This window comes from Magallana gigas, chromosome 8 (assembly GCF_963853765.1).
Source record: "Magallana gigas chromosome 8, xbMagGiga1.1, whole genome shotgun sequence".
NCBI classification, from domain to species: domain Eukaryota; kingdom Metazoa; phylum Mollusca; class Bivalvia; order Ostreida; family Ostreidae; genus Magallana; species Magallana gigas.
The window spans coordinates 3,315,306-3,336,100 of NC_088860.1; the positions used below are offsets into that span (position 1 = coordinate 3,315,306).

General features: G+C 36.4%; 2 protein-coding genes across 15 annotated transcripts in view; one reads left to right on the plus strand and one right to left on the minus strand.

Moving 5' to 3' along the window:
- Positions 1-15,689, minus strand: part of LOC105339313 (telomerase protein component 1) — a 30,728-nt gene extending 15,039 nt beyond the window's left edge. For both annotated transcript variants that reach the window (XM_066068701.1, XM_066068700.1), the window contains exons 1-31: positions 15,554-15,689; positions 14,995-15,098; positions 13,976-14,799; positions 12,426-12,560; positions 12,061-12,222; positions 11,446-11,542; positions 10,909-11,153; positions 10,162-10,298; positions 9,436-9,593; positions 9,077-9,186; positions 8,853-8,943; positions 8,155-8,338; positions 7,557-7,737; positions 7,108-7,275; positions 6,800-6,877; positions 6,042-6,184; positions 5,560-5,631; positions 5,289-5,450; positions 4,812-4,982; positions 4,476-4,718; positions 3,956-4,069; positions 3,515-3,635; positions 3,048-3,230; positions 2,554-2,729; positions 2,295-2,442; positions 1,923-2,105; positions 1,552-1,644; positions 1,092-1,224; positions 717-894; positions 403-598; positions 11-125 (exon numbers count right to left, since the gene is read on the minus strand). In XM_066068701.1, coding sequence (XP_065924773.1) covers positions 11-125; positions 403-598; positions 717-894; positions 1,092-1,224; positions 1,552-1,644; positions 1,923-2,105; positions 2,295-2,442; positions 2,554-2,729; positions 3,048-3,230; positions 3,515-3,635; positions 3,956-4,069; positions 4,476-4,718; positions 4,812-4,982; positions 5,289-5,450; positions 5,560-5,631; positions 6,042-6,184; positions 6,800-6,877; positions 7,108-7,275; positions 7,557-7,737; positions 8,155-8,338; positions 8,853-8,943; positions 9,077-9,186; positions 9,436-9,593; positions 10,162-10,298; positions 10,909-11,153; positions 11,446-11,542; positions 12,061-12,222; positions 12,426-12,560; positions 13,976-14,799; positions 14,995-15,046 — 5,053 coding nt within the window. In that variant the 5' untranslated portion in view covers positions 15,047-15,098; positions 15,554-15,689. The remainder of the gene's footprint in view (positions 1-10; positions 126-402; positions 599-716; positions 895-1,091; positions 1,225-1,551; positions 1,645-1,922; positions 2,106-2,294; positions 2,443-2,553; positions 2,730-3,047; positions 3,231-3,514; positions 3,636-3,955; positions 4,070-4,475; positions 4,719-4,811; positions 4,983-5,288; positions 5,451-5,559; positions 5,632-6,041; positions 6,185-6,799; positions 6,878-7,107; positions 7,276-7,556; positions 7,738-8,154; positions 8,339-8,852; positions 8,944-9,076; positions 9,187-9,435; positions 9,594-10,161; positions 10,299-10,908; positions 11,154-11,445; positions 11,543-12,060; positions 12,223-12,425; positions 12,561-13,975; positions 14,800-14,994; positions 15,099-15,553) is intronic.
- A 36-nt stretch (positions 15,690-15,725) lies between these two features.
- The window catches only part of LOC105339314 (sperm flagellar protein 1), a 28,765-nt gene continuing 23,695 nt past the window's right edge, over positions 15,726-20,795 (plus strand). For all 13 annotated transcript variants that reach the window (XM_020071816.3, XM_020071820.3, XM_034471812.2 and 10 more), the window contains exons 1-2: positions 15,726-16,037; positions 20,429-20,540. In XM_020071816.3, the coding sequence (XP_019927375.1) occupies positions 15,878-16,037; positions 20,429-20,540 (272 nt within the window). In that variant the 5' untranslated portion in view covers positions 15,726-15,877. The remainder of the gene's footprint in view (positions 16,038-20,428; positions 20,541-20,795) is intronic.

A 20,795-nucleotide genomic window follows, 5' to 3' on the forward strand; every position in this document is an offset into this window, starting at 1 on the left:
TCTGACTCACCCTTTTCTTGGTAATCCTCCAGCAACACATTTCCCAGGCCCAGTCGACATTTGTTGCTGATAAACTCCAAACTACACACCACTTGTGACAGAGTATTAAAATCCCCACCATAGGCCTGTAGGATAGAAAACATGGCAGATGAAATGCAAATAAATGTACATTGTATAACAGAATCCTCTTCAATGAATTCGTTGTCTTGAATAGTGTGTAAAGTAATATTTTCATCCTCAAAAATTTAATCCAACTGTGAAGAGAACAAAATCATTTATTAATAGTCTTGAAAAATTATTGCAAATTAGTTTTCAAAAAAATTATTTGGTAAAGCTAGAATAAAACAATAAAAAAATTAATAAATCAATCATTTTATCAATCCCTCGATCAACTGTCCGTACCAGATGATAGGGTAACTCAGAGAATGCCCTGACACTGTTTCCTGTGTATGACCCATCACGCTCAGGGTCCACTAGTTGGAGGAAATAACCGGCCATTAACCGGTGTAGACTGGGTTCCTGATCCCCAGATCCCTTCATGTAGCGGGATCTGACCGCCACTGCTACATCTAGGTGAGCCAAGGACAAACAGGTGCCCCTGTCAAAGGTCAAAGGTTAACATTTCATGATGGTAAAAAAAATATCAGTACTGTTTATTTGTCTGTATATTGTCTTAAAAGAGTATAACTGTTGACGTTCATACTAAAACCTCTTACGCGCTTTCATTTGGATTTAAGAAAGTCTGTAGCGATCTTCGAAGGTGAGAGAAAACAGCAGAGGGGAGCATCTTGTCAGGGGACAGAAGGACATTTGAGACATCATCCACTGTGAATTTGGCCTTGTTTAGCAGAGTGTGAAGACTCAACAGGTCATGGAGTTCTTCTGGCATCAATCCTGAATCACATTTCAAATCCCACACATAACAAAACAAATCAACATTTCAATAGTTCATTGTTTCAAACCTGAATTTTGCATTATAAACTCATTCATATGTTAATAGTTTTAATGAATGAATTCTAATTCATTGTTTAACACAGATAAGATTTAAGCACCAATATAACAAACATGAAATGTTAATACAAGTATTTTACCATCTCTGCTGCAAACCAGTAAAGACATTGCCAAGGCAACCACCTCCTGACCCAAGTCTGACTCCAATCGACCGAGTACTTCCTGTAACATCAGGGGAACAGTCTGGGGCAGGGACTTCAGTTTACTGGTCACCTGTAATGTCAGGTGTATGGAGTTAATGTCCATGTTGAGTTCTTATGTACCTGTAATACTGTGAAATCATTATTTAGATTTCGTGGTGGCTCAATCTTTGTGGAATTTGTGGGTACCTCTCAAATAGGAATTAACATCCTCCATGTATTAATAAATTAGGGTTATAAAGTCAGATATACTTTTGTAGGTATAGAAAATACACATTACGTCCCAACCAACATATAAAATTTCAGCAATCCACGAAAATTAGCCCCCATGAATTTTAATGATTCCACAGTAATTGTATCATGCAATTCTACGTAGGGCTAAAGTGAAATGCATACAAACCATTTCAAACTTTCCAAACACTCTGAGTTCTTCACAGGCCAACTTCAAAAACAGAGGATTCCCAGCATCTCTTTTTCCCATCAAGAACTTCATCTGAAAACAATCACTGTACAGAGAAGCTTGGCAACTTTACATTTCTGTCTAATGGATGATAACACTTTTTTGTCTGTTTTTCTTACAAATTTTCCCAAACTGTAATAACATAAAATAGATACTTTCATTCATAAAGACATAACTTTTAAAAATAATGAGAAACTTCTAAAAAGAGAATGATGCCTTATGAATTTTCTTAATTTTCTCTAAGATGAGCTGTATATCCAGGCAATTTCTTACCTGAGCTTGATCTGATGAAAAGGAAATTCAAGACTTACCTGGTTTGTAAATGGAGATTCATCCAGTTTTTTCCTGTACACAGCAAGGTTATTTCTGACAACCTCTGCTTTATCAAACATGTCAAGGCCACCCACGGTGACCTCAGTGACCCCAAGGTTACGTCTCTTCAAGGACGTGTGACTTTTACCACCGTCAATAGTTGTGATAACAAACACCACATTCTGTAATCAAAACGATCATTCTGAATCAAGGCCAAGACCTACATTTTCAACCAAACTCAGTTCTGGTTACTCAACCAAAATCTGTCAATCATTTGTCCACTGAAGAAGATTTGTTGATTGTTTTTCAAAAATATTGCAGGATTAATTTATAGATTGATAGGAGTATACTAGATAAAACTGTTCCCATACTTTAGGCAGATTTCTGGGCAACCACTCCAGGTTGTAAGGCTGATGAGTCTTCTCCATCATGTCAAGGCCATCTATAAAAATCACAAAGGGGGATCCACACATGGAGGCTCCCTCCTCAAGGAGGTCAGAAAACTTCTGGGTCAGGTTTCTATGGGACAGAAATATTCCATGTATTTATAAAGCATGATAAAGAGAAAGCATGCTTGATTGATGCTTAGAATAAATTCTCATGATATAACTTTCCCTTTCCCTAACTTACTTGTAGTCCTCAGGAATCTCCGTGTCTACACAGAACTGTCTCCTTAGCTCAAAGCAAAGTCTCCTCAGAGTGGCGACAATGCTAGCAGAGCCCGGGGCTGCACCCACAATGTGAACCAGTACAGACTGGGAACCAGCCACCTGGGGGCTCTCAACATAAGTGTGAACCAGCGCAGCCTAAAAGAATCATCAATACACTGCTCAATCTGAGACCATGACAGAGAAAATACGATTCCTTATAATTGATAGTTTTTACACGCAAATGGCTGGTAGAGATCTGATTCCACAAGAATTAACTTACACAAAAAGAGGTCATTTTCAGCATTCATTCAAAAATAATCACTTGTCAGCAATGATAAATACAGGTGCATGTAAAAGTAAACAAAGGCTGCTAAAAAATCTTGCAGATATTTATCACAGGCATATAAATCCTTGGTTTAAAGAAAAGGCTTGTCAATAAACGCTTTTCTCTGAATGATCAAATCAGCCACTCACCAGAAGAGCCGACTTTCCGGAGCCTGGCTTGCCGTTCAACACAATGATGTTGGCGGTCTTCTCATTGATGTGCTTCATGCATTCCTTGATCAGATTTTTCCTTCCAACAAATCTCTCTTTATAACACTCAACCACAGCCTCGTGTTGCTTAGCAACATGCATGTTCTCATCTAAAATGGCCTCCTGGAAAATAGAAGTCAGATAACTATAATAAATAATGTCATATACAATTTTACCTAACAGATATCCGGGCACTTGGGCTTTTTTTTGTCTTATTTTCTTAAATACATTCAGGAGCCATTTGGCTGGCTAGCCAAAGGTGTCTGTAGTTTAATAGAAACCCTTGGTAGCAAAAATGCCATTTGGCTTGAAAAGGGTTCCATCTAACTTTAGTTTCACTTTATACATAGGGTTTCAGTATACTTGATTTCATTTTAAAGGTAACTATATATCACTCAATGCCCCACCTCATCAGGGTAGGCTTTCTGGATAGCATTCCAAAGGTTGTTCAGGACCCGGACAGCAAACTGCTCCAGACCAGCCACCATTGGTCGACCCTCATTGACCCCTACCCATCGACATGGGTACCTGTTACCATAGAAACCACATCACAAATGGTTTATATACAATCAACATGCACTTCATAATTGGTAGTTTTGAGAGCCATAGTTACTTTATGTATGATATAATTGTCATGTAGATTCCAAATTAAATGCGAGGAATTAAAACCCGTGTAAAATCGCAGCAAATCTTGCATTATATTATTTTTTTGACAGATATAAACTAGAAAAAACTACATGTATACTTAAAGTTGAGCGTTTGTGTTTTTATATTCTTGCGATATGATCCAAAACAGTTGAATCGCAGAATTAAGTAATCGCATAAAATAAGGAATCTCCAGAACTCACCCTTTGTAGACTTCTATACTACTGGAGTAGATCCGGTTTTTCAGTGCCTCCAGTCTGGCTTTAGCTCCAGGGTTTTCTGTCAGAAACTCGGAGTGAAACTCTGTTGGGAGGTCTCTAAGTAAAAATATATTGTCCACAAATTAAATGGGAATACACAAACATGTAATACTGTAGAATTATTAGATTTCATGGAGGCTCAACTTTCCTGAAGTTTTATGGAAAGCCTTACCCAGAAGTTACATCTCCAAAAAAATAATAAGTCAGTCCTCATTTAAATACATTAAATTGAAATAAGATCCTTAGAAACCTTTGAAAATTTGACAATCTAAGAAAATTGGCCTCAACGAATTCAAATGACTCCATAGTACTGTATTAGAAAGCAGCAGAATGCTTACAGCCAGCTTCTTTACTATAAAGTCCATTCTTTGGAAAATCATTTAAAACATATATAGAAGAAGCCAAGTAAGATAATTCCTAACTTTAACTTTTAAAATCATATCTGTAAATGAAATCAATTTACTTTTCAAAACTTGAATCTCGGACATAGAAGAAAGCCTTGTCCAGGAATTTGCTGGGGTTGGACAGGGCACCTAGGTGCATCTCCAACTCAGTGACGGAGGCCTTTGGTGGGTAAGTCTTCAGCCAATCAAATTCCTCCATATCTGGGACATTGTAACTATCTGGAACATAGCCATAGCGGTCTCCAAGGATACCAATGAAGAACTCACACTTTTTCACCTCCGTGAGACATAGTTCAACAGCTCTGCAAAAAACCCCAGAAAATAACATGAAAGTACTGGACTTTGACACATCTTCCTTGGAACTTTGACCTTATGATCTTTATTCAAACACTGACCTGTGGGTCTCCTCCTCTGTAATTCCCCATCGAAGATCCACTTCCTGTACGTTAATGAAGTGTTTCTTGCCTTGAGCTCGGAGTTCTGGGAAGACAAAGCGGGTCAAGACATCTCTCTCTCCGTGCATGTCGCGGAATGTGGAAGAGATGAACACTCGAGTCTTCCTCCAGCTAAAGACATCAAAGGATTAAGAACTGTACCATCATATGTGGAAATGTTTGCAAAATAGGAAAGCTTTGCTAATGTTATGGTGACTGAAATTTTACAAAATAATACCACACAGTTTCATAAAGAGGTGCCATAACACAACATAGATATCATATTCAGGTAACTTTTTTCTCCACAAAAATAACCCTATGCAAATGCTTTGTGACAATGAAATAGCAGATCTAATGGATATAGAAATAACCACATCTACAGTAACAGGTTGTTTCATGTTTTATAAAAAATGTTTTAACACATGAAACACATTGTACCTGGGTTTCCCTGAGAGCAAGGAAAGGGGCCTTTCTGGGTCAGAGCTGGGAACACTTTTGACATTTTCTGTGCCTGCTCCAGCCAGAGGTTTCAGATGAAATGCCTCGTCGATTTTCTCCACATGAATCAATTGTCCCCCCTCTCCACGCTCTGCAATGAATCTGAAGGAAAAAAGAGCAAAAGTAAGAGTAAAACTAATGTCAATGTTCCAGTGTTTCAGAAGAGATATTGAAATAAAAATGTTGTACAAATAGAGCAAGCCATGCGTACCTGAGAATGGCATCACTGTAACCTGAGATGTAGATATCATTGTCGTGTTCTGGCTTGATCGACTGGGAGAAGCTGAAACAGAACAAAGGGTCTCAAAGTCCAATAACAAGTACTCTGAGGGTACGGAATGAGTATAATACACCCCTTTAGCATTCCCCTACTACATGTACTGCAATGTAAATCCTTATTTGGAGCAGCATTAATTCAAATTTGGGGGAAAACTTATTTACCATGCTTAGATTTTTAATTATGACTAAATTCAAACTTAATTCATTAAAATATTAAATGGGACACACTTGACAGAAGGACAGATCAGCAGAGAGGAGAACTAGTCTCCCTATCTCTGGTCTTTCAAGCAGTGGATTACAAAATCAATTGCCTGATAAACATATCATCTTCACTTAAGTTTAGAAGAAACAGTGTTTCCAACTTCACTGTTACCAGAAATGTCCAACATTTAGATCAATAGCCCGGGAACTTACCCACAGCCCTTGCCGGCGAAGGAGATGTTGACATACAGGAGGTTGGGGTTCACAATTTGTCGATATTTCTTCAGGAAGTTGGAGAGAATCTTCTGATTTGCCTGAGCGAGATCTCCTCCGGTCAAAACAACGATATTATCAACCTGAAGAATTGGAATCCCAAAATGTAAACATTTAATGTTGTCTTAATATCTTGAATTTATTTCATTGAACCATCACAAATTAATGCATTATGTTACATTACATGTACCAGTAATGCATGCAGTCTCCTAAGAGAACATTAAATTCAATTACCATGTGAATTTATATTTAGCAGAGATGACATGTTCCACCATACTGAACAATTCTTTGAATAAGAGCATTTTTATCATTGTAACCAAGGAAGCTCACCATAACGTTACAGTAGCTGTCATGGCGTAATGTAGCTTTCACTAAATCAAGTACACATTTTCTAAATGCCATGCATACTTGTCTAAGAATAGGAATATTCAGGAATACAGTTATTCAAATCCACGTCAACCCTTTGAAAAACTATTTCCCGCCAAATATAGTACACAGAACCTTCACTGTAGACTACCCATACTTAAATAATTATCCCCTTGTCTGATCATGAAAGTCCCTCCTTCTTGACAGGAAAGACGCCCCTTCCTCTACCTGAAATTCTCCCTACCACAACTAAGAACTTTCCCTACAAGAACTGGGAAAACTCCCTCTATCTAAACAGGAAATTTCCTGATCTGAACCAGGAAATCCCTTACCTGGATTCTGTCTCTCAGTTTTTCAGTGAGGATGGATTCCGGAAAGCAATTCTCCAGCTTACTTCTGTTCCATAGATCCTATATAATAGTATGATAATACATTTAAAATATCATAATTCTGTAATCAATATCTGGAAAGTATGAAGAAATCATCAATACACTGTTTATCATTTACCTCTATAAAATTTACCCTCAGTCATGTTTGAAATAATGTTTGAAATAATTTGTTAAGAATGCCTCCTAATTGGAAAATTCAAATCCTTAAAATGTTAAAAATCTTTATGAAATGAGTTTGCTTTAACACATACTTTGTCTCTGATTTCATTTTGCTGTTCCAGTAATTGCTGAAGGGTGTCCAAGATGGTTCCACGCTCCACTTGAGCGGGGTGCCAAGATGCCTCTTGAAAGGTGACAAATTCGCATTCCTCACACGAGAACTTACACATCAGCCCCATCAACAGTGCCACCTCCAGCATCTGTGTCAAATATAAACAACAACATTACAAGGTATTAAGCCACACCATATACATGTACATTTATATCAATTCTCACTGTATCTAACTTCTAACTTAACCAACCCTATTCACATGAAATTCCCTCTTGCTCTATTTTCTCGATTTTTACCTGGTAGAGTTTATGATTGTATTCCATTTTTACCTGTCAGGGTTTGTAATTTACTTCTTATTTGATCTATTTTTACCTGTCAGGGACCCTGACTCAGGGTTTGTATTTTACATGTAACTGGTTCTATTTTTACCTGTCGAGGTTTCCCCAGGCCTCTGGCCGCAGTGCAGTTGACCCTCATTTGGTCGCTGCAGTCACATATGACGATTGTTCGACCTCTGATCGGCTGAACATTGTAGACAGTGGCTATTTTGACGGCAGTATCCAGCGCCTTCTTGTAGCGGTTGATAATTGATTTGTCGTAGGCAGTTTCTCTGTAAAGTAAATGTTTTGGTAATTCAGAATGTACTATTCCAACATTAGATGCCTTACTTTAAATATGAACTCCATGTACTGTTTGTTGTAATTTAATATATATATCATTAATTCAATAATCTAATAAACAAACCAACAGTTTATTACTTTAACTCACAAGCTTGAAAGATGTAACATCTTCTACCAAAAATTCAATGTTGCAAAGTCCTTACAATGTACTATACAGTAAAAAACGGTTATAGCAAATACGTTTATAATGAAATGACGCTTACAGCGAAGTGATTTTCATTCCCCTGAGACTTTATTACTTGCTGAAAACTTGACGGATATAATGAATTACACACCATAACATGGCCCTATAAAACCTTGATTCATCTTGATGTGTATAATCTCAATCATCAAAAATGTCAACATACTTGGGTTTCCTTTTTTCTTCCAGTTGTTTTTTCTTCTTCTCCATCCACCAGTTATCCCCCTTTCCTCCCCCCCTGCCCCTCCCTCTGCCCCTCCCTCTGCCCCTTCCTCTATCCCCTCTGGCGACATTCATAGAAGTGTAATCTCCAGAAGCTTCCATCTCAGCAGCCTCTACTAGCTTTTTCTCTGAAACATTGTGATTTTTCAAAATACATGGGATTGTACTTATATTGTGTAATAATTATAAATCATATATATTATAAATCAGTTTAATGAGAAATGCTTAAAAGTCTGATAGTAAGAAAAACTTATGTCAGAGTTATTATTATTATTATGACTTTAAGGTATAGAAGTCTAATTGGACACATAGTTGACACATATTTGTGAACCTGATAGTGGCAAATACTCGCCAGTTTAACTGTGACATATACTCATTAGTCTGACAGTGACATATTCTTATGAGCCTGACTGTGGTATAGTTTCAGTCTGATTGTGACATATACAAAGTAGTATGATGTGACATACATGTACCAGGTACTTATGAATCTGACGGTGAAATATTTCATGAGATTGCTTTTTATACTCATAATTATGATTGTGATACATACACATGTGTTTGATTGTGATGTATTCTTTCGAGTCTGACTGTGACATATGCACATACTTGAGTAATATGAGTTTGATTGTGACATAAACTTACGAGTCTCCTCATACTCTTTCTCCAGGCTGCTCAGTACTTCATACGCTGTGAAAAATCGGAACGGAAACTGCTTACTGTTGGCAACTTGTCTCTGAAAAATCAAGGAACATGACATGCACATGTTAATAAAATGGTGGCAAAAATTTCCCTGTATATAGTATTAATGACGATATGATCAATTCTAGCTGGACTCTGAGTGAATTAAGAATTCATCATAAACTGACCTCATCTTGAAGCCTGCGCAGTATACTCTGATGATGCTTCGGAGAAATCCCGGCTTTGATCAAGTTTCTTAGATTCCGCAACATGGCCATGAATGGAAGCTTCTTGTGATCTTTATAAATGAAACACAGATTTGGAAAATTATATAATGCACTTCAAAATATGAAAACAAGAATAGAGATTGGAGGATACTAGCATTTCTATAGACTAGTGTGTTCATTTTGATAACCATATTCATGATGTCTTTTAATTTTATTTCATCTTTAATTAAAGAAAAATAATAAATCACATCTACAGTATTAGACAACATAATTTTTCTGACTGGACAGTACAAACAATATCCTGATTGGACATAACTAACCAATCAGATCTTCCCATGTGGACGCCTTGTTCCCTTTAAGGGACACCTGTGTCTCCCAGGTCTCGGGGACAGGTAACTTCATCCTCTTCCCCGCCCTGTCCTGCTCCCACACCCCTGGGAGGCGGGCTTTGTAGAAGGCCTCCAGTGTGTCGGGGTACCTACAAACAGTTCAGGCTGATAAAATGTGTTATTAACTTAGGAGGGCTGAATGATTGTGACCAATTTTAGACTTTATCAATCTCCTATAGCAGAAGACCTTTTTGTATAAAGATTTTGGAAATTATTCAAACTTTAGAAACAAAGATTCAAGATTATAAGCTTTTTTTTTTATTCCAGTCTGCAAACCAATATTTAAATCTCAGTTCAGACCGAAAAGAATTGTCTTTCTATATACAGGGTTATTTTAACCTCATTTAATTTTTACCCTTCTACACTTTCAAACATTTTCTACCCTTCTTGAATTTGCGTTTAAAGAGAGATAATTTACGACACTGGAATTCTCCCAGTCTTACATTTGCCCACTGATGACGAGGGCGATAGGGGTCAAAATAAAACGGAGGCGAATATTTCTCTGTATACAGTATATCTATTTGCAATTAAGTTGTGATGATTCTTTTAAAAAATTCAAGCTTTCAACATCATACAAGTTTCCCTAAGACTAGAACAATGGAATACACCTTCACATACAACGACACACAGGTTATACTGTGTGGTGACGGCACTCACTTTTTGCCGATGATTGACATGACATGTTCCACTGGTTCCACGATGTGGAGTTTACGGATCAGCTGTTTTATGGAGAACTTGATTTTCTCCATCTCCTCAGGGGTATGTTCCTCTTCGTCATGCACAATATCACTCAGCTGTTGACAAAGATTCAAGGCTTGGTAGTCAACACTTGGTCTTTAAATTTTTTGTGGAAAGTTTTCATAAAACACATTTATGCTCTTTTTCCATTTACTCTAGATTCCTAATTAAATGTGAGGAATCAATATCTCGCAGATTTTAAAATCTTGCTTACATTTTTTTGACAGACGTAAACTGAGTCTAAATGAAACTGATAAAAATTTAGCATTTGCAATTTTATCATCTTCGTTCGCCAAGGGTTTATGATCCACTATACAACTATTATAGAGGAGCAGAATGGATCATAAACCCTTGGCTAGTAAAGATGCAAAAAAGTTGAATCAAGGAATTAAGTACTTGTGTAAAATAAGGAATCCACAGAATCTGAATTTCTGTAAATTTACTTGATCAGTCTAAAATGATAATTGTATACTTTTTCACACATCCTTAGGCCCTATTCTATGTAAAACATCCCACCATTAATTATTACACAGGACAAAGACCTTGTTTTATCAGATTCTGTCACCTCTTAACGTTACATCTACATTCAATCATAGACCAAGTTACGGCGAGATTACAGTCATCTTGTCATCCTATTACCCGTTAATATTGTGATGTAGAACCAACCTGTCGGTATAAATCTCCATCCTCATCACTGGATGAGTCCTCGCTGGAAGAGTCATCCTGTCTGGGCTCTATGTATGCAGTTCTTCCTCCGCGGCCCCTGACTGCAACCCTGCCCCCACGGGCTATGACTGCAACCCTGCCCCCTCGGCTGGCCCCCCTCAGACTGGTACCACTGTCTGCCTTAGGGGTTTCTTTCTTTTCTTTCTTCTTCTTTTTCTTCATGGAGCTCTCCTTGTTGTATTTAGCTGTAAAAGTACCATAGTAAGTAAGAGTACATACAATAAAACTATATTCAGTACTATTTACAGTACTCAGACAATCAGTATATGGGTATGTGTTTCTGTCTTGTGCCTATCAAGGGAGTTAACTTAGTTGAGGAGACAAACAGTAATTGGATGTGAGAATCTTACCTCATGAGCCACAATCAATTACAAGTAGCTATGTAAATCTGTTTTCTACCAAAGGGAGTAAACTCATCTGAGGAAATGGCCAGATTATTGGTCATAGGAATCTACCCTCTACCATTAGGTCCCTTACCTAGCTGATACTTGTCAAAATCCTGGAACTTCATGATCATGACCTTACGCAGGGCAGCAGGGATCGACCCATGGGTCAGATTCGTGTCGTGGAAGGCCTGCACGGGAACAAAGATCAGCCATTAGCACCTCTATTGACATTCACTACGAATTCATCTGATTTATGTCTTTTACAAAATGAAATGAAATTCAACTGCAAACTAACAAGTAAAACAGAGGATTTTCTCATTTACTGATGTTAATTTTTGGGTGACATCAGCCTTCATCTTTCGTCTGTGGTCAAATGCTAGATGTTTTAAGTTTAAATTTTTTTTTTTAGAAATTTACGCGATGATAAACCTTTATGTTACATTTCAGGGATTTTTTACCAAGCAATTAATATTTAAATATACCATTCTAAAATACTTTGAATATGATTTTATAATTTTAATCAATATCTATTTGATGTTTATAGACAACTATAAAGTGCAATTGATAATGCTGCGATACTTCACCTATGTAGTGTTCGTGATTGGAAATTGATATATATGTACGTAATTTTATTTGACATGACTACCAGTATCTGATGTGAACACCTGTGTCATAAATGTACATTAGTATCTGAGTAGTTTTTCACCTGATAAATCTCGGCCACCTCAATCCAGTCAGACGGCAGCTGAATAGACGCACAATAGTACTTCTTCAGGAAAGGTCGGCAAGCATCTACATTGGAGGCCAGGGCCAGGAGAAAGTTTGCCGTAGTTCGGATGTTTAGATCCTTCCTTGTGTAAAGTGCAACCTGAAAATAAAAATATTACATATCCAATTGATTCCATCCTCTAGATCCACTCAAACGAGGACATGAATATTGTTCCCATTGACATTTGATACATGTATCTCCATTAACAATAAATCTTTAACTTTAATCTCTTTAAATCTTCATAGTTAACACATTAAATTTCATTTCTGATCTTTTTATCAACAATTATTCATAGCAATTACCTTCAGAATAAACTCTGGGTCATAGGTCACGACTCTATCTGACATTTGAGACAGGGTTCTACGGGTCAGGTCATTGCTGTTGGAGAAGTTGGGCTGACAGATGAGGGACCCACTCACAGCATTGATCAGGGCCAGCTACAACAAAGAAATATATAACACATATACCATTGATCAGGGCCAGCTACAAACACACAAAACATATAACATTGATCAGGGCCAGCTACAAACACACAAAACATATACCATTGATCAGGGCGAGCTACAACACAAAAACATACAATATTGATCAGGGCCAACTACAACACAGAAACATACAATATTGATCAGGGCCAGCTACAACACAGAAACATATACCATTGATCAGGGCCAGCTACAACACAGAAACATATACCATTGATCAGGGCCAGCTACAACACAGAAACATACACCATTGATCAGAGCCAGCTATAACAAAGAAACATATACCATTGATCAGGGCCAGCTACAACACAAAAACATATAACATTGATCAGGGCCAGCTACAACAAAGAAACGGACAACATTGATCAGGGCCAGGTACAACACAGAAACAGAAAAACATTAATCAGGGCCAGCTACAACAGAGACAGGCAACATTGATAAGGGCCAGCTACAACACAGAAACATATACCATTGATCAGGGCCAGCTACAACACAGAAACATATACCATTGATCAGGGCCAGCTACAACACAGAAACATACACCATTGATCAGAGCCAGCTATAACAAAGAAACATATACCATTGATCAGGGCCAGCTACAACACAAAAACATATAACATTGATCAGGGCCAGCTACAACAAAGAAACAGACAACATTGATCAGGGCCAGGTACAACACAGAAACAGAAAAACATTAATCAGGGCCAGCTACAACAGAGACAGGCAACATTGATCAGGGCCAGCTACAACAGAGAAACATATACCATTGATCAGGGCCAGCTACAACACAGAAGCATAAAACATTGATCAGGGCCAGCTACAACAAAGAAACATATACCATTGATCAGAGCCAGCTATAACAAAGAAACATATACCATTGATCAGGGCCAGCTACAACACAAAAACATATAACATTGATCAGGGCCAGCTACAACAAAGAAACAGACAACATTGATCAGGGCCAGCTACAACACAGAAACAGAAAAACATTAATCAGGGCCAGCTACAACACAGAAACATAAAACATTGATCAGGGCCAGCTACAACACGGAAACATATACCATTGATCAGGGCCAGCTACAACACAGAAACAAAAAACATTGATCAGGGCCAGCTACATCACAGAAACATATAACATTGATCAGGGCCAGCTATTGTACTACATAGCTACAACAATGATTCATTAGCTTATTTGTCTGAATTAGCAGGCTGATGAATTGGACAAATTGCATAATTAAGAACTTGAAATTACAATCACAACGTAAAAGTTTTTATATATTCCTCTTGATCTTTTTTTTTCAAATCCACAAAAAACATCCCAATATTTTATTGCAACAATAGAGATTAAAATCTGGTGATTTTAATTTTACCTTGAGTCCATTAACATCATGCAGGGGAATGGCTGCTCTGTTTAGACTGGGATCCTTGCTTGGGTTCACAAACTTGGGCACCTCCACTCCATTGTCTTTGGGTAACACCTGCCCAAGGTCATAACGAGGAGCCTTGACCTTGTATTTTTCAAATTCTGATTTCTCTTCAGCAGCTCGTTTGTGGGATCCCATCTTCTCCTTAGCTTGGGATTTCTTCCCTTTACTGCTGAGGCTGCCTAAAACTGATGACATCCCAGTGGAAGACAATGTTTGGCTTGTTTTCATAGATAAGCCTCCCACTGATTGTTGACTGGTCAGGGCTGATAACTGTGACACATTGCTGTGGGTGGCTGAGGACTCAGTCTGTCCAATCAGAGACTTCCCAAGGCCTGATGAGAGTCCAGAGGACGTGTACTTACTGGTGATACTGAGGGCGGGGGATGTGGAGCCCAAAAGGCCACCACTGAGTGGCCTCGTCTGTGAGGTAACATGGCTAATCCCCACTGAAGATTTAGTCTCTGGGGTCAGAGGCCTCTGTAAGCTTGTCAGATTAGAGCTCAGAGAGGTGGTCCCAAGAAGGGAACTCTTCAAACTTCCTCCATTCAACAGAGAGGAAGATGTTGTCAGACTGCTCTTGAGAGCTGTTTTCTCCACCAGCAGTTTCTTGTCTTGGACGGAAGTTTTGGTGGTTAGCTGTTTCCTCTTCCTGTCCGCAGACAATCCTCCCCCACTCTTGATTAGCTTACTCTCAAGTCCGGAGCTCAACAAACTCGACTTGTTGCTTAAAACACTGGACTTTGTACTCTCAAAGCTGGACTTCGTACCTTAAATAAAAAAAAAAATGAATTAACTGATCACAATAAATTTGGAAACCAATGGCCATTAGTTTTTTTTTTGCAATCATAAAAGTTTCAGAATCATTATTTAAAAAGTCAATACATGATAATCATTATCATGCATAAAACATGAGAGAAGAACGGCACCACAATTAATATCTAACCAGAAAATACTTTACTTACCTGTGCCCCCAATGGACCACTTTGAAAGAAGAGATTTGCCAGACGTATCCATGATTATTTCTATGAACTTTTGCTCATAATTTCAACTTAATGATCTCAAAATGCTGAAAACATCATAGAATATACATCATTATTGAACTTTAAAAGGAGTTCATGTCTAGAAAAGTCGAGAAATCATATTTGACTATCTATATATTGCACTGCTAATTATATTGGCATAAAAGATACGTTAAATGCAAAACTATGATGGTGCAACATATTGAAATGCTGACATACCATTTCTGTCATTGTTATTTTTAGATCCAGAAATTAATTTTGCAAGAATTTATGCTATCATTAAACAAATCGGTACAATGTAATTTCGGCTAAAGCAAACTCAATTGAATCTGCATAAACTAATACGCAACAATGTACAGCAATTCATTTATGGAATTAGTGGGCGTGTAGCATTATCACACTGGTTAATGGGTTGAAACTTACAAATAGCCTATAACATTCAACCAAAACAAATACTCCCTTAGCCAAAAATTATTTTAATAAAAAGAGAAAAAGAAATTACCATCAGGAATTCCAACTGCAGCATGAATTCACATTATGAATGTTTGGAAAAAACTATGAATAGTTATTTCACAACACCTACAAATTCAATTTGCTACTTTCCTTTTCAACTTTCGTTTTTTGTCAATCCGGAAGCACAGTTGTTACTAACGACAACAAAGCGGATTTCCACTTTGACCCCCATGTGCATTGAAGCGGATTGAACGGTTTCATGGGCGAGTTTGCAATCGGAAGTTCCGATGAAAAGTTATTAGGAGTTTGATTTTTATTTATTGACTGACAATTATTCTTATTTCAATCGACCAATGTACAGTCTCAGTAAGAAATGGAAACTTTAACATTTAGACGACAATTGAACGGGTTAACGCGCGTGGACATGGAAGAGTATTTTGATGATGTCGAATTAGAAAATTTATACCAATGGATTGATAGAATTCCACTAACCAGGCCAAAAAAGAACATCGGAAAAGATTTTTCAGATGGAGGTAATGCAATATTTGAAGTTTTGAGTTTCTGGTGTACACAATAATGGAGATTTGCCAGATTAAGCTGGACTAGACCCTGTGCAGTTTGCATTTGATTACCTGCCAATACAGTTGTATGCTTAGTAGATAAAAAGGTTTATTTTATTTTAGTTCACTCTCACTAACCATTCCTTGTTCAGTACAACTAAATCAATGAGGAAATTATATAAGCTGTCGATAAATTTGCCATATTTTTTTCTCATGATAATGTAGTTGTATATACGTTGGATCTTTGATTTTTTCCAACCTGTTCTCAAAGTTATTAATAAAGCATGCTTTTAATTTTATGAGATTCAGTATATAAATTGCATTATGAATAATTAAATACAATTGCTATCAATATAGATTTCTTGTTAAATATTTGTCAACATTTTTTAGAGAATATTACAACTATAATCTAAACATCATTGCTTCACGCAACTTATAATTTTGAAAATTGTTCAAACTTTTTACAGTTTGAAACAGATCTGATAGTTCGATCAGTCAGCTTTATTATTATTTTTCTCTTCAGCATAGAGGATAATATTCCTTCACTAATCCTATATAAGCCTGAATTAAATTAAGCAACTAAACCATGGTTAGGAATTTGGCAATGGTTTATATATACCTAAACTCTCTGATCTTCAGGTCTTTAAATTCCTTGTCAAATGAAAATACTTTTTGGAACTGCATTGTAGGTTTATGTAGATGTACAGATAATGAAGCCAACTCTCACTGCACGGCTCATAATCAAAATTCAATACAGAACAAAAACTAAACCATGAAGAAACTATATCCCCTCCCCATTCCCCTTCCTCAGATATTGAAAAATAAACTGTTCTAGAGTGGTTTTTTATGTATAGTAAAATTTATGTCCAAAATAATTTACAGAATTTATATAATCCCTACCTCTGTTGATGTAACAATATAGAGCTATCTACTGCTACAAAGTGTGTGAGAACAAGGACCAAATGGGGGAGATTTAAAGAAAAACAAGGAAATCCAAATCTATTAAACATTTGTTGATGTCACATTGAAGCTATCAGCCCACTTAATAAATTAAATTGTATCATTGAATGCAAACTTTGGTTTATTTTAAGAAATACAGGGAAATTTATCCCTCTAATGATGTAACAGTGTACTAAGCTTTTTGCGTACTGAGCAATCTACCATGGAAAATATAATTTACTTATAAAATAATTATAATTAAATTTGAAAAAAATCTACCTCTTTTATTATGTTTATGGTAGAAGTTAAACATAAGAAATGTCATTACATGTAGGCATGTTGATAAAATTTCACTGATATTTGTTAGCAGGACACATTAACAGCAGCAACATTGAATTCTAAACCACATTATTAACTGTTACAACATAATAAATCAAAACTTAGCTGGTATATTATACTTTATAACCTTCATAAATAAATTAAAATGTAAACATGAGGTTTGAAATTGACTCTTCCTTAAAATCAAAAATTGTTCATGTACATTTTTTTCTTCAAATTATTTTATTGACACAGGTTGGTAAATGGTAAACTTAAAAGCTGTTTAGTTGGCTTTGGAAAAAGCCCATTCAATAATTCATTGTTCTCCTATCACTGCGTTAAACAAGAGAGAAAGTTCTGTGTAAACAGTTCCCCGATTATCCATGTTTTATAATTGAGTTTGTAAGCCTCTAAACATCGATGATCAATACACAAGTGACTGAGGTAGAAGAAGAAAGTTTAAGACCATTGAATTTGATTAAATAATAAATTTCTAATTATAGAGGAAATGAGAACAGGCAAACTTGTCAAGTTAAAATATGACTGTTTTATTGGATGTGGTACAAATCTCTGAGATCTTTGTTTAATGAATTGATAGCTATTCCTTGCCCTATCAGAGTTATTACCCTTCATATTGATTGCAACCTCTTCTTACTTAGGGTTTCCTTAGCAGAATTATGTGTGTCAGAGCTATAACATAGACACACCACTTCTGTCATTAAACTGTCTCAATGGCTGTTTCAATTAACTCTACCAAAAGCTAAGTGTTCAATTTTGGACAGACACCCCCCCCCCCCCTAAAAAAAAAAGAATGCCCACGCTAGGCTAATACAGAGAGAGAGAGAGAGAGAGAGAGAGAGAGAGAGAGAGAGAGAGAGAGAGAGAGAGAGAGAGCAGTGTTACATCATACCATGTCAACAGTTTCACAATGTTGCTAACTAAATTGTTTGAAAGATTTCAAAAACCTTGATCAGTATCTTGCTCAGTTTTCTACTTGGAAAAAAAAAGAAAAGTCTTGGCCAAAGTGAAAAGTAAAATGTTTTAACTTAAAGCATTAATAATCAAATTTTTTCATTTACAAAATTTCTTGAAGTGACCAATTTTTTTAACATGCAAGTTTAAACATTTTTTATGAGTTGTTTAACTCCATTGATTTACTGACGACAGTACAAGTAATTTGATGAAAGAAATCATGATAATTTTTAAACCATTCAAGCAAACAAGCTTTTGGAGATTGGTTTAACTGAGTAATTACTAAAGTATGTCTTCGTTATCTGGTTTTAAATATTTATCTAAGAGGTAGAGTTTCTCTGTCTATTTTATTCGTTCTCTCTTATCCAGATATCCAGAAGGTTGAATTTCAAATGCAGACAGTACTGAAAAGAAAATATTTGAACAGGTCATATTTGCATTTCAGACCTGGCCATTAAAACTGCACTACCTAATTTCACTTAGAATGTTCTATTTTAAATTTAGCCGTTTGTACAAGCACTTCTGTCTTAGGCCATATTTGGAGGACTGGGTAGTAAAGTTCTTAGGTAAATGAGAGTTAAATATCTTAGTTACAATGTTTGGAGATAATGGGACGCCCAAATTGTTTGAATTTGTGATTAGTCCCATTAAAAATGAAATACTTAGTTGTTAAGGACACAAAACAGAAGGTGGGAAGAGCACCCCTTGGGGCTATGTCAAACACAAGCTATACCCGCAGGAAATTTTCTGTGAACCGTTCCTTCAAATTTCAAGTATCATATTAGGTATTAAGTATTAGGTAGATCCAACGTAGGCTCAGTTCCTTCATCTTCCGTTTTTACTTCTTGTGAATCTAGGAAACATGCAATGCTATAGAATATCTGATGGCTGTTTGAACAACAAAATTAAATTCAAGTCCGCTATGGAATTAGCTACTTTCGAATGCTTTTAAAAAAGTAAAACAACTTTGTTTAAACCTTTGGTTAGTTTAGACTCATTCTTGGTCAGTCTTATGAAATAAGAAACAATGAACTCCTTGGACAGATTCCCTGAACCATTCTATTTCTAAATGACTTCAAGTAACACAGAGGTTTGCTGTTTCTTCCTTATAATAAATATATTCAAGTTTTCTTCAGCAGGACAAATAGACAAAGATTGGACACATATTTTTAAGTTTTTGTAATGTGTGGAATCGACCATTGTATCTATTTGCCAATGAATTTCCCCAAAATTCCGAGTTATTATTTATTGATAAAAGTAAGATCTCCCTTTCCCAATCTGCAATCTTCTCTTCTTACCCTCTGAAATTACTAGAATCAAATACAGGTAAGTTTTACATAATATTACTAAACATTATTTTGACAGACAGGTAAATGGTACATTCATTCCGTAAAATAAATTAATAGAATAGAAGTACATTGTGAATATAAAGCATTTGATGGCACTGTTATATGTATGTCCTTAGTTCAGTGTTGATCAAGAGACTCGGCCAAATTAGCCATGGATGATCCACCATTAATTAAAATCAATAAAAAATATGAAGTTATTGATTAAAACATTATCCTCAAAAGAGCTGCAGAGTAAAGGCTTGCCAATCGATAGAGCCGTGTTTACCTTACCTGTACCTGACTCAGGTACACTAAAATGTGGGACTGATCTACTCACCTGTAACCATATTAGTAGGTTAATCCGTTACACCATGACTCTGTGTCCCAGGCTTGGCTGCTTGGGAGGGGTACCGACACCCCCCCCCCCTTCAATCATCTAGCATTAACCTTTCAGTTTAGAGGTTGTAAACTGTTCCTTTATAATGTATTTTATTTGCTATAAGAGAAACAATAATTTTTTTTCTGTTAATTGGGCAGCAAAGGTCTTTTCAATGTACTTATGTATTCTAAAATAAAGTACTGCTTCTATTACATGAAGAAAAGTCCAAGTTTTATTGGCTCTTGTATTTTCTTGACATAAATAAATGTGCTGAAAAGGAGACTAAACAACAATCAATCAATTATAAGTTTACATTGTATATTGTAAGTTTTTACAGCTCTAACAATAGATCATCTGATCATGTTACAATACATCAGAAAAGATAACCGTACTCAAAAAGTTTACATGAAATGTTGTTTTCCTTTCAGTACTCCTAGCAGAAATTGTTGCCCATTACTTCCCCAAAATTGTAGAGCTCCATAACTATTCCCCTGCTGCTGCCACGAAGCAGAAGATGGAGAACTGGTACCTACTGAACAGGTGAGTTTAATAGGCAGGTAAACAAGCTCTCAGGTATCTTTTTTATTGCTAAAGTAAAATCAAGAATCCACCACCTAGTTCTAAAACTAGCCAACTGTTGGCCTTACCCCCTAATGACAAAGCTCCTTGAAATATAGTCTCTAAAAATGAAATGGTTACCTTGATATATATATGTATATTACTGTTTGCTCACAATAGTTAATGCTGATTTTTGATTTTATTCTTTTTCAAAATGTTAAAATTAACATTATTTCA